The 13,494-nt window shown below is 32.8% G+C and overlaps 1 protein-coding gene across 50 annotated transcripts in view; it reads left to right on the top strand.

The window, feature by feature from the left end:
- The window catches only part of SLMAP (sarcolemma associated protein), a 142,533-nt gene that overhangs the window by 81,541 nt on the left and 47,498 nt on the right, over window positions 1-13,494 (top strand). For 8 of the 50 annotated variants that reach the window (XM_072720649.1, XM_072720651.1, XM_025985830.2 and 5 more), the window contains exons 7-13: window positions 110-181; window positions 1,516-1,656; window positions 2,754-2,891; window positions 3,947-4,115; window positions 4,199-4,249; window positions 4,739-4,789; window positions 9,767-9,829. In XM_072720649.1, coding sequence (XP_072576750.1) covers window positions 110-181; window positions 1,516-1,656; window positions 2,754-2,891; window positions 3,947-4,115; window positions 4,199-4,249; window positions 4,739-4,789; window positions 9,767-9,829 — 685 coding nt within the window. The remainder of the gene's footprint in view (window positions 1-109; window positions 182-1,515; window positions 1,657-2,753; window positions 2,892-3,946; window positions 4,116-4,198; window positions 4,250-4,738; window positions 4,790-9,766; window positions 9,830-13,494) is intronic. The other 42 variants (XM_072720669.1, XM_072720671.1, XM_025985892.2 and 39 more) reach the window with 7 other exon arrangements.

The raw sequence follows: 13,494 nt of genomic DNA, 5'->3' as shown, positions 1-13,494 counted from the left end.
GTCAGTTTTATAATTTTATATCTTTTTTTTTGGCAATAGCAACCTTTTTGATGTGTGTAATTTTTAAATTACCCTGAGATTTTATTTATATTTAATTTTTCTTCAACAGGCTTTAATAGATGAAGATAGACTTTTATCACGGTTAGAAGTTATGGGAAACCAATTACAAGCATGCTCCAAAGTAGGTATTAATCTCAAATAAAGATCCATAAAGAAAAATGCATAAACTATGCATTAAAAATGCATAGTTTTTAATGTAGCTTCGTTTCTTTGACATTTTGAGTACATGCTAAAACATTTATATGTTTTCACCATTCTTTTAAATCTTTTTTCATTATAGGAAGTTTCAAACATACATGTAAAGAGAAAGAATTGTATATTGAATACCTGTATACAACTCTTTCTTTTTTTTCTATCATAGTTGATATTTGCTGGAGAAACTACATCATCTGTGCTCTAATTTCCCTCAATGTGGATTGTTAAACATTCTTCTAGCTGTCCTCCCATACCATAAATTGGTAGTTTGATCTAGAGATTTAATCTGATTTAGGTTCAACTCTTTTTTTACCAACAATTCTTTATGAAGAGTATTGTGTACTTTCACCAGAAGGCACCATGTCTAGTTGTCTTTCTTTTTGAGATGTTAGCAGTCTTTGATAATCCTTGCCTAAATCCATTATTAAGGTTGCAAAAATGATGTAGTTCTATTATTCCTTCATTTATTAGCTGGATTACTTCTATAAATACTTCTATTCCCCTTCATAAACCATTTTGTTACCCTGAAGTCACTTCTTTAGGAAAAGCAGGATAAGTGATTTTCTCCTTTTATTTACTGGATTTTAAAATAATGAATTGGTTCCTTCTCATCCATTAAAGAATGACCACAAAGTGTTTTTTTCTCCAAACTTAGATTTAAATATATTTCATATGTTTCAGCCTATTCCATTTGTTGTTCTTATTGATGCTCAAATTATCCCATCTTTGGTCAACGGGAACTTCTTCAGTTTGGTGCCTGAGTCCTTTTGGTAGAAGAACAACAAACTTTGATAGCTTCCTGCTGTCGTGAATGGCAAAGTTTTAAACTTTGTCTAAAACAAAGTGTTCCAGACTCATACATTTCCTGCCTGAGCTGGAGTCAGCTTTTTTTTCAGGGTACTCTTATTCCTTTTGGTTTAACCACTGTTTTAAAATGTGTGGCCCCTTTGAAAGTAAGAGATTATTTTTACCCACAAATGTATATGACAAATAGGAGACTTAATTCGTTTTGTACATGAGATAAATTCTCAATTTCCTTTGACATCTTTTTTCTGTTAGAATGTAGAGTAATATATTTGTGAAGGCGTAATTTACAATGCAACTTTTGAATAGAGCTTTGGTTAATATAGGACCAACATCATTTGTATTTGGAGGTGTCTCAATATAGAACTCCAAGAGCATCATAATGTGTTATTTTTTTCAAATGGTAAATACTTAAAAAATAACTTGGCTATAATTATAAATATCTTCTAATCCTAGAATCAAACAGAAGATAGTTTACGGAAAGAACTTATAGCATTACAGGAGGATAAACACAACTACGAGACGACAGCCAAAGAGTCCCTGAGGCGGGTTCTTCAGGAGAAAATTGAAGTGGTTAGAAAACTTTCAGAAGTTGAGGTATTTCATTTTAACAAATACAAAATGGTAGTGTGGCTTAAAATTGCTAATATTCTAGGACATTTTAAACTCGAATTTTATATAGCTAGGAAATATTTTCTGTCTATCAAGTGGGTAGGGGTAGTATGCTCTTTTTGTTGTTAGAAATTTTCAATATAATCATGTGAGTTCTGGTGCTTGTGGTCCCTACTCAGTGACTGAGCAAATAAAAGCCTCACCAGGGAGTTTTACTATGTGCATTCTGTTTAGGAGTCAGCCTCTCACACAGTGGACCATGATTTGTGCCAGGGAATTGATCTCCTGTCACCTAGTTTTGCTTTTCTACTCTACTAATTCCACACCTGCGGAAGGTGGAGAACCTTACCACTGTTCTTATTTACCCATCCTCTAGAGAAGAACTCTGACTTACAGGGAAAATATTTCTTAGGTCCTTTCTAGGTCTTTTAGGAACAATCAAAGTGTGATTTTCGTTACTTTAAAAAGAACCTAATTGATGATGTAGGTCATTCCTTTGGAACCACTGCGAAATTACCCAGAAGTTATTTGTTACTGGGTTTAGTTAAAATGCCCATTGTAAATTGAATAGTAAAAATACTATATATAATATATAGTATATGCTGTAGAACATGGTACAGTAATAGTAATAGTTTCTATAATAGCCTCATCCATCCCTTAGCAACTAATTCACTGTTGTGTCATTAGTTTGACATACAAGGAAAGAAAGTTACTAGATGTTTTCTAATTTTATTAAGTTAATTGTGCATATTATTAAACTTGTTTTCAAGAATTGATAAGCTTAAAATATTTTCAAGTATAAAAGTCATACCCAGTGGCCCTTTAAAAGAGTAGTTATGTAAAAGTAACATCCTTTCCTCCCCTGACCCTTTTTTTTTCTGTTGTTTTATTTTTAAATTTTTTTTGTTGTATTTTCTGTTTTAGCATGTACCTAAAGTAAATTAAAATTCTTATGTTGTTTAACTCATATAAAGTCCAGGACAGATGTTAATTTAGAGCAGCTCATAGAATTATACTATTTATAAGTTGAATTTAGAATGTGCATTTATTCTAAATCCATTATCTGTAAATTTGAATTACAGCGAAGTCTGAGTAATACTGAAGATGAATGTACCCATCTGAAAGAAATGAATGAACGGACTCAGGAAGAATTAAGAGAATTAGCCAATAAATATAATGGAGCAGTTAATGAGATTAAAGATTTATCTGATAAATTAAAGGTATGTAGTTACTCAACCTGAAAGTATGTTAATTGTTCCTAACACACTGGATAGATTAAGAGGTTAGGTATTGCTGAATAGTTGTTGATGTTATATTTAGTAATGGTTGAATTTGTAGTAAAAATAAGGTGCCATTTAGCCCATACCCCGCTGCCACAGATCGTTGAAAGTCTGTAAAAGCTGACATATTTCTTCTGGATGGAAATAAATACTACTTCACAACAGTCATCTTTTAATATGGAGTAGATGTATATCAGCAAACCCCAGGATATTTAGACTTATTAAAAACTTGAATCTCCTTATCCTTGGACAGCCCCAAAGGCAGAGCCCAACTATGTTAGTGCTGTAACAAGCCTAGAAGTAACATTGGAGTGATTTGTATGACTCTGGTAGCCTCCAGGGAGCTTCAGCTGCAGCTCTCTATAGCTTTAGGACGTTTAGGATAAGGACAGATGAGACCATAGGTGATGTTAGGTTGGTCCTTTAAAATGTAATAACTGAGTTTATGAAGACCCATCTTTAAATTATTCAAACTATGGATTGAGTGGCTAGAAGCTACATGTTTGTTAGAGAAGACCAGGGCATACCTCCCTTCTATGTGATTGGTAAACCTGTAATAAAGATTGGTCTTATTAAAAGGAGGTCATTTAGAAAAGTGCTTGTGATCATCATTCCTTCAACTAAAGACAGTTTTGTTTAAAATTTCAAAGTACATTATGTTTTGGAACTTACAAACCAATTTAAACAATAGTAATTTCAGGGGAAAACCTTATATATTTCCCCCTTGAAAACTGTGGAGGTTTTCTTTTTGATCCTCTTATCTCTATGTATTAGGTAGGCGAATTTGCCTGCTATGTGTTTTTCTTTTCTAGGTGATAGGGAAGCATGACCTCAATGCAGACCACTTTTGACATTATTTTGACATTTACAAATATGTGCTATAATACTGAATATTCTCCTTAAAGGTTGTGGTGAATAAAAGCAGTCCTGCTTGAGGCCTCTTAAGGCAAGTTCAGACTAATGAAAGTACGGAAATTTTTTTTCTTTCTCGACAGGTAGCAGAGGGAAAACAAGAAGAAATCCAACAGAAGGGACAAGCTGAGAAAAAAGAATTACAACATAAAATAGATGAAATGGAAGAAAAAGAACAGGAGCTCCAGGCAAAAATAGAAGCTTTGCAAGCTGATAATGACTTCACCAATGAAAGGCTAACAGCTTTACAAGGTAAGTTAGCTAATCTAGAAATTGATTTGATTTGATTTTTTCTTTATCTGTGAAATACCTTTTTCTTGGACTTTTATTTACAGTACGGTTAGAACATCTTCAGGAGAAAACTCTTAAAGAATGCAGCAGTTTAGGTAGGTGTGTTATCAAATTTCTTATTTAAAGCTGAATTTTATCATTGAACCTTTTTCGTTTACTCTCTCATGGGGAACTTATTTTAAGAGGGATATTTTATGTATTCGGTATAAAGTATCTGTAATCTTTCAGAAAATTGCCCTTAAAAATATACTTGATTGCCACAAGTGGGCACCATTGTTTAGTCCTTGAGATAGATGAAATTTCTGCATCTGAGGCGCTCTCCTTAGGGATATTTAAATAAGAAAAATACATGCTCAGCAGGACCCTTTTTCTTTTGAGATTCATTGGAAAGCTACTAGACAGTTGTAGCTTTTTCTCAGAGTTGATAGAAAATGGCCAGGTGAACCCTTACTGTAAAAATAAATTTAAAGTGTGCTATACTATCTTAATGTAAGTAGGAATACAAAAATGCCATGGTTACACTTGAGACCAGTTTTTAAGTGACACTTTTTTGATCAGGCAATGACACATTGTCTTAATCCTAGGGATACAAGTTGATGACTTCTTACCTAAAATAAATGGGAGCACAGAAAAAGGTAGTGTAAAAAACTTAAATGTTCTTCTTTCATGATATCCTTTTATTATTTAAGCAGGATAGAGAGATCAGTGTTTTAAGGTTTTAAGTATTGGGAACAAAAAGCATGCAGTTCACAGACCACTGGATCCCAGCTTTTTAAAAAAGCTTCTCTAATTTTGTCATTTTTAATGCTATGATTTTTGGTTAGATATCCCTTGTTATATGGAAATTTTAATTATTCAAATAACAGGAAAATGATAAAGTTCAACATTGTTGATATAATGCTATAAAAAATAGCATTAAAAAAAAAGCTATAATATAGCTTTTTCCCCCAGTGTATTTTTCAAAGAATTCTACTACTCTTTTCTTCCATCAAGTACTGTTTCCTGGAGATATTGGGCCTCCATTTTTAATGTTTGTGTCCTGCCCCATCGCTGGTCAAGAGTTTACTTTAACAGTCCATTAAACTCTTGGATATGTCATAGAAACTTTCTTTATACTGTACATCTGTTTCTTTAATCAGAGAAAACAGGTTCAGTCATTTCTGCTACCTGAAAAATCATTTATTAGTTAATGATTAGTTCGCTGTGACCCTTCTTTCTGGTTGGCTTGCATTATCTTTGCCAAAAATGTATAGCTACTATTGGCTTTCCTGTTATTGCATGGGGGTACTTTTTACCCAGTGGCTTGTACGTTCCTTCAGTTGTGAAGATCCCCATTTCATCCTTCCCCATTTTTATCCATCCAACAGTAATTGAGCACCAACTATGTGCCAGATCTTGCATTAGGTGCCTGAAGTACAGAATGAATAAAATTATTTTCTGTATTTACAAATCTGTGACCTTCTCCTCTTAGTTTTTATACAGAAGTTAGTGGAAGATATCAAGGTCAATACTCAGTGCTTCTTACTAAATTTTTTTTCATGTATCAGGGGATATCTTTATAGTTTTTGGGCAGTAGCCAACTCTGATAAAGTTAGGAGGTACTTTTTTTTGTTCTTGTTTTTGTTTGTTTGGTTTTTAATTAGAAACTGGCAAGATAGGTTCAAGTTACATATATATATGTAATGAGGGGTAAGCTCAAGACTTAATATTACATATATTCTATAACAAATCTTGAAACTCTAAATTAAAAGTTGTCATTAATCATGGTTATTTGTTCTATGTGTGTTTTATAAAATGCATCTACATTTTAGAATTCCAGTTTGAATTTCAATTTGAGAATTTTTAAAGGTGTAGTTTATATTCATTATTAAAATTATTAATTTCTATTTATTATATTTAGCAAACATATGTAAAATGACTTAATCCTCATTTTCTAAAAGCTTGGCATTGTTAAATGAATTTTTATTTTTTGTTGCCATTATTTTCTTTTTTTTTTCTTCTCTTTTTGGCATCAGCACTTTTTATTCCAATTCATCACCATTTTGATTCGAGCATGTATTTATTAATGTCAGTGTTAACTCAGGCTGAGAACATGTTCTTCCTGCAGTTAATCCCTTTATATACACTAAATCATCTTTATACTATACTACTTTGTGTTGTCAGATTATTGCTAAAAATTTGCCAATTCTAACTGATCTAGATGAGAATAGTTGTAGATAATTCCTTTGATTTAAAACTGAAAAGATATTTGGATACTTTAGGGTACTTCTTACCATGATATTTTTTCCCTTCTGGTGTGTTCGGTTTTTTAATGGTAATAAATTGAGTGGAGTGAGAATAACCAACAGTATATCTTTAATGAAATGGAATAGTAAATATCTTGAAATGCACAAAAGCTTCATTATACCAGATTTAAGTACACGGTGGATTTTGGAATAAGATGAATCTGTTGAGAATCATTTGTTATATAAAAACCAATTATCAAGCATTCCAATATTAAGAAAGTTCATAGCCATAATATGCTATCAGATCTGACTATTTTTTTTTAGGTGGAACTGACCCAATCTCATAAGAGATATGACTTTAATTAAAATTACTCTTTAAATAGTAGAGAGAAGACCAAGTATAGTTATAAGAGAATATTTTTAAAATATCTGGAGATGTTAAGATTAATGCTATTTCTCTAGTAAACTCTTATTTTTGAAATTACTTAAATCTAAAGTAGCTGCTATGATAAGCACAGGTTTTATACTATAAATTTTTTGTGTCTTATCTGATAAGCATAATTAGAATATATTGTCTAATAGAAATATTAGGAGAGCCACATAGATAATTTAAAAATTTCTGGTAACCACATTAAAACTATAAAAAGAAACAGGTAATGGCACCTGGGTGGCTCAGTAGGTTAAGCATCTGCCTTCGGTTCATGTCTTGATGCTGGGGTCCTGGGATCGAGCCCCATGTCAGGCTCCCTGCTTAGTAGGGAGTCTGCTTCTTCCGCTTTCTCCGCCTACCCCCTTGCTCATGCTCTGTCTCGCTCTGCTCTCTCTCTAAAGTAAGTAAATAAAATTTTCTTAAACAATAATTTATTTTTAATAATGTTTAATAATATATTTATTTTAACCCACAATATCCAAAATATTATTTCAACATGTAATCAATATTAAAAGATTAAATGAGGTATTTCATATTCTTTCTTCCCTAGTAAGTCTTTGAAACCAGTATGTATTTATTTTACACTTACAACACATCTCAGTTCAAACTAGCCATGTTTTCAGGGCTCAGCAGTCACATTTGTACTGAGCATGTGTATTGGACAACACAGGTAGTATAGAAAAACAAAATTTATTAGGAAACTTGTATATAAATATAACACATCTTAAGTACCACAGTTCTTTCTTTGGTTTCTGTATCTGTCTTTTCTTTATACTTCCACAGCCCTATTTGGGATCTTTGACTTGCCCCTCACCTTCTCTCACCTTAAGTATCTGATTCTTTTTGCATTATCAGTGACATCTTTTATAGTTTTGGCAAAGTGAATTCCCAAGGGGCTAATTCAAGTAATGAAATATTAAAAGTGTCATGATCCAAATCCTTTTAATATACTATCTGAAAGACTTTTCTTTCATATATCTTAGAAAATGCCTTTGTAGGGCAGCCCCAATGGCCCAGCAGTTTGGTGCTGCCTTCAGCCTGGGTTATGATCCTGGAGACACGGGATCAAGTCCCATGTCAGGCTCCCTGCATGGAGCCTGCTTCTCCCTCTGCTGTGTCTCTGCCTCTCTCTCTCTCTCTCTCTCTCTCTCTCTTTCTCTTTCTTTCTCTCTCTCTCTCTCTCTCTCTCTGTGTCTGTCATGAATAAATAAATAAAATCTTAAAAAATAAAGAAGAAAATGCCTTTGTAGAAGTCATATATATTTTATATTAATCTTGCATTTTACCTAAACTAGTATGATAAATATTTTAATCTAGAGTCCAGATATTAAAATTAGACTACATAAAAGGGTGATTTAGGGCTTAGTGAGTCATGGTGGGATTACTACTTTAATAAATGTCTTCTAAAGTCCTGTGATGATAGTCTGAAATTTTGTTTCAAATAAGTTCTGTTAAGTCCTTTAGGTTAAAATTTGATTTTAAATGAGTTTTCTTATTTAAACATGATATTGTTTAGTTGGACTTCTGAAAATGTTATCATAGCTTAGGTAGGATTATTTAACTGAGGGCACCTGTTTTAGATTTCTTAGCTCCAATCAGCAAATACTATATGAGAATTTTTTTTTTTTTTAATTTCTGTTGCTGCTAGCCTTTTTCTCTTTTTGGGGCTATATGGTATCTCTATGTAGTGTAACTATATAACTACACAATTATATACAGCTCTACACACATGTATTACATATATATGTATGTACTTTATATGTATAATTGTATTATGTATTATATATATATAATTGTTGACTGGAGATTCTGTACACCATGTATATAGATAAAGGATAATGACAGATTTCAGTAGGAAGGTAAAGGAGATGGCTGTTAGTAAGGATGTCAAAAGGTTTGTAAAGTGATCAGAGTAGGAGATGCCTGCCTCAAAAAAAGTTGAGATGATGAGAAGTGAGGTGGGTAGAAATGAGGAGAAAAGGGAAGAGGTTTCATGGTCTGAGTGGTACTAACTCAGGTCCTCTTTGAGAGGTTTTAGTGCTTTCACACCTTCCAGATAGTCATCGTCTTGGGATATATTTTTAACATTTGAACTTCCAAAGTCTATTCAGTGGTTTTGAAAGATCCAGAGATATAATTGAAGGATGTTACCCAGATTCAGAAGTTAACTCTTTAAATCAATGTAAATAGAGATTATTGTAAGAAAAGGGCTAACACTTTTCTTAAACTCCTGTTAGGTTTTGATTCTCTCCACTCATTAAAACAAAACAAAACAAATTCTGTTTGACCTGAGCAAAAGCATTTTTCAGCCTCTTATTCTAAAATGTGTAGGCATTGACTTTAATCATTTGGGCAGAGATAAACAATATAATATTTTGAGAGTATATAAAGTACAGTTTAAATGACTTAAAGGGAAAGGTTATTTGTGAAATGAAAGTGTAAAAATTTAAATGTTACATCAGTGCCTTAAATTTTAAGACACATTATTTTATGGTATTCTTAAAATATTTATCTTTTGCCTCTTAACTAAGAAGAATAGCTTTGAAGAGGGACTGTTAGAAACCAGTTATTTGAAAATTAATTCAGTAAGAACATATAATAAAATTTAAAAATACTTTACAAGTATTAAGCTGTCATGGAGGAAGGTGTATTTTAGAAGTGGGAGAAGCTTTTTAAAGCAATATGCGTCTGGTTTTCTTGAACTCTTTGAATAGAAACTGCACCTTTAAAAGCTAACCATTCAGGGTACAGATCATTGATTATATAATTACAGTTTTCAGTATTTAGCTTATTTTAACTACAAAATATGTCTGCTATTAATATTAAAAATATATTAAACTTTTATGAATCTTATTCAGCATTACTTATGTTAATACATTTCAGTTTTCCTACCTTTGCTGTTGGTTTTCAAAAACAGCAACAAACTATATCCTTAAAGGTGTTTCTTTCTTTATTAGAGCACTTGCTTTCAAAGAGTGGCGGGGACTGCACTTTTATTCATCAATTCATAGAATGCCAGAGTGAGTACAGAGTATTTTTCACATTGATTTTAATGCAGTTAGGGGCAAAAATTGAAAAATGAGAGGAAAAAATGAAGATCTCAATGTGTTTGTTATGATAGAAGTACACAGAGGGCCATCTTCAGACAGCAGCAATACTTTTCATACTGTTTAGGCTTCTCTCTTTTGAGAAAATTATTTTTGTGGCATTTGCCTTCAAAGATGGATTTCATATTGCCCACAAAAAAAGAGCTTGTTTCAAGCTTTTAAATAAAAATTGTTGTTGAGTAGGAAATAAAATAGAATGTCAAGAACCTAAACTTTCTGTGTGGATACTTAAGAGGTAGTAATCAAGTTAGCCTGTTTTATTTAAGTTCTAGTTCTATCACAGATTTGGATTTGAAGTTCTTAAATAAATTTCTTAAATGATTAAATGAAGCCATGCAAACAGTGATTTAGTTTGGGCACTCAAATCTGAAGATGGCCCTTAGGGTAACAGGACCTTTCTAGGGAAGGAGTAGCAATAGATTGTCCTATAGTCTGACATCCATGGCATACCCTTGGGAAGGCTATCTTTAATAATAAAGATGGATAGGTTGGCTTTTGAGGTGATTTGGACCTCTGCTGAATTCTGAGTGAAAGTGTAATGAATTCCCTCTTACTTGAAAATCACATGGCTGCTTGAATCATGAGGTTGTGATATTCTTTTGGTCTAGTGATAATTAAAGGTCACTATGTGTAATAAAGATTTATTACAATATCTATACTTTTTCCTACCAGACATAGAATACACTTTGTTGAGCATTTTTCTCTTCCTTTTCACTTTCTTTTTGAAATGAGTGACTCCCCATGTTTTTATCTCATGAGTACATCTTGTGGACCTGCAAATATATGTGGTTCTTCTCTTTCCTCCCCACCCCCACACAATCTCAGGAGTCCTTGAGGGTTGAAGGGTCACACCTGGTAATTATAGCAGACAAATCAGCAGATGAAATGTTACACTCCTTAGGAATGCCTTAAGGAAACCTGGAATTTCATTTGATTGTTGTAGAAGAGCTTCTGTTTTTGTCCATTTTGGAGACTATGATATTGAATGTCAGTTTAATATTATTTTGAGGAAAATTATTTAATAAATATGGCATATTTCTTTGTCTTTTAAAAAGTTTACATAAAGCAAAGATTAGTCCATGTTTTTGTTATCTTCTGATTACTAAATTTCACTTTTATGGAAAATTGGCACAGGGGTTTGGGGCAAAATAATTGATATCCACTGAAACCAACTAAAAGCAGAATATAGAGTCTAAAATATAAATCTTTAGGAAAGGATTTTATACTTAGTTTTATTACATGTGACCATTTTTTAATGTTATTTTTATTTTAAATTTTTGTAACTTGTATGTTGAGCCAAAGAAAACTATCAAAAAAAGAGACTGTTTTACAATTTGTAAAAATCATTTAAAATATTATTATAAAATGTGTAAAATACTTAGCTGTAGTTGTAACAGAATGATGTGTGTTTTACACTAAGATAAAGATGTTTAGAGATTTTTATTGTGTCATAGTTAATGAGAGGCAAATGGACCAGTAAACATTCAGAGATAGAGCAGAAGTTACATAAATTACAGCAGTCTCCTCAATGGGGATATTAGATAATAAAATTATGTTTATAGGGGCTATGTAATAGCATGAGAAAAATGTTAAATGTGGTACAAGGGGAAAAATGAATATAAAATCCTTTTCTTGTGGACAAAGAATGAACCGAAGAACAAAAAATAAAATGTAAGTATTCCTAGATGTCTGAATTCTTTGGGTCCCTAAGTGCAAACAGTGGAAGTTTGGACTGTAAATTCATGTGGCTAGAGATAGAGCCCATTATCTGAATCTTTTCAGTTACTGAATTTTGGTGACAAGCAGCAAGAGTTTGGTTAATCAAGGTACCAGTCATATCTCTGAAATTTCCAAATCTGTTGGCTCCTTATATTTGGACTGCCAGAATTGGCATATTAAGAGTTAACTCTGGTTTGATTTGTCGTCAGAAGGGATATTTTCATTATTTTATAACAAGTGCCTATATAGAAATTGTTTTGTTTAATAGGTATTATGGCAAGCAAGGTAAATTCAGCAAATATATTACTCAAGTGAACTTTTTAAACAATTTTGGATTATTTTTTTTTATAATCTCACATAAACTTTTTTGCCATTATTTTCAGTGATAGCCATCTTGAATTGATTTATGATCTTGAACATGAAGTTTATATTCTGTGAGCAGCGATACTTCATATTCTTATTACCAGCCTTTTGGGGAGGGGTTAAGGATTTTTAAAATTTTTTTTTAAAGAGTTTATTTATTTACTCATGACAGAGAGAGAGAGAGAGGGAGAGGCAGAGACACAGGCAGAGGGAGAAGCATGCTCCATGCAGGGAACCCAACATGGGACTTGATCCCAGGTCTCCAGGATCACAACCTGGGCTGAAGGTGGCGCTAAACCCCTGGGCCACCGGGGCTGCCCCAGGATTTTTTTAAGTAATTTCTGCATCCAGCATGGGGCTCAGACTTAAAACCTTGAGATCTAGAGTTATAGGCTCTACTGACTGGGCCAGCCAGGTAACCCTTATTTCCAGTCTTTTAAAAACAAGATATTAAGTACCTAGATTTCATTATCTACAGTGATTATTGTATAGTCCAAATTCACTTTGTGTTTTAAAAAGTAGAAAGCAGTGGTACTTGCGTGGCTCAGTAGTTAAGCACTCAACTCTTGATTTCAGCTCAGGTCAGGATCTCAGGGTTGTGAGATCGAGCCCCATGTTGGGCTCTGTGCTGGTGGAATCTGCTTGAGATTCTCTTTTCTCCATCCCCCTCTGCCCTTCCCCCTCTTCTCCCTCTCTCTCTCTCTCTCTCTCTCTCTCTCAAAAAGGAAAAGAAAAAAAAATTAGAAAGCAAATAATTCACTTTTGTAGGATTCATCATGTCTATTTTTAATATATTAACAAATTTTTTCAGTTAATGTATATGAATCCATAAAGAGAATGATTTAGTTGTTGGCTGTCTCCATTTATAAGGTGATTTTGACGAAATTAAAGGAGTTAGAACACATTTCAATTTGTTTTCCTTTTATGGTAAAAGAGACTGTGTTTCTTTTAATTTTCTTTTAGGAAAACAACTTTTAATCCCAGGCAAAGAGATTGGATTTTGAACAGACTTAAATATAGCCTTTTACATAATTCCAGAACTGTGAAATAAATTTTCTGTGTAAAAATATACCATATAAAATCTAGAATTAACAGTAACTTTAATAAAACTTGCTAAAAGACTCTAGCAATATTTTCTCTTCAGGGATTTGGTATGAAGTTTGATTTAAGCAGAATTCCACTTTCCAGTTGCCTGCAAATTTTAGTTACTCAAGGTTTACCATGTAAACTTAACAAATACATTGAGTCTATTGTGTTCTGCTAAAGATGCTTTTGAGTTAACAAATTGTGCATCTCTAAATCTGTTTCGTATATATCCCATGAACTCTCTCTCTTGATTGACTTTTATGCTGAGTGCAAAGAATAAAGGGTAAAAGGTGGAGAATCTGAGGACATAGAGATTCACTCATGGGCATAGAATGAAAAACTCCTTTTTCCTACTACTTCCTGCACTTTTAATTTCTTCAGTTGTTTAGGGGAGGGCAGAGGCATCACAG

The sequence above is a fragment of the Vulpes vulpes genome, chromosome 9 (assembly GCF_048418805.1).
Source record: "Vulpes vulpes isolate BD-2025 chromosome 9, VulVul3, whole genome shotgun sequence".
NCBI classification, from domain to species: Eukaryota; Metazoa; Chordata; class Mammalia; order Carnivora; family Canidae; genus Vulpes; species Vulpes vulpes.
The sequence above is the reverse complement of the archived record's forward strand: the minus strand, read 5'-3'. Positions and strand labels throughout refer to the sequence as shown.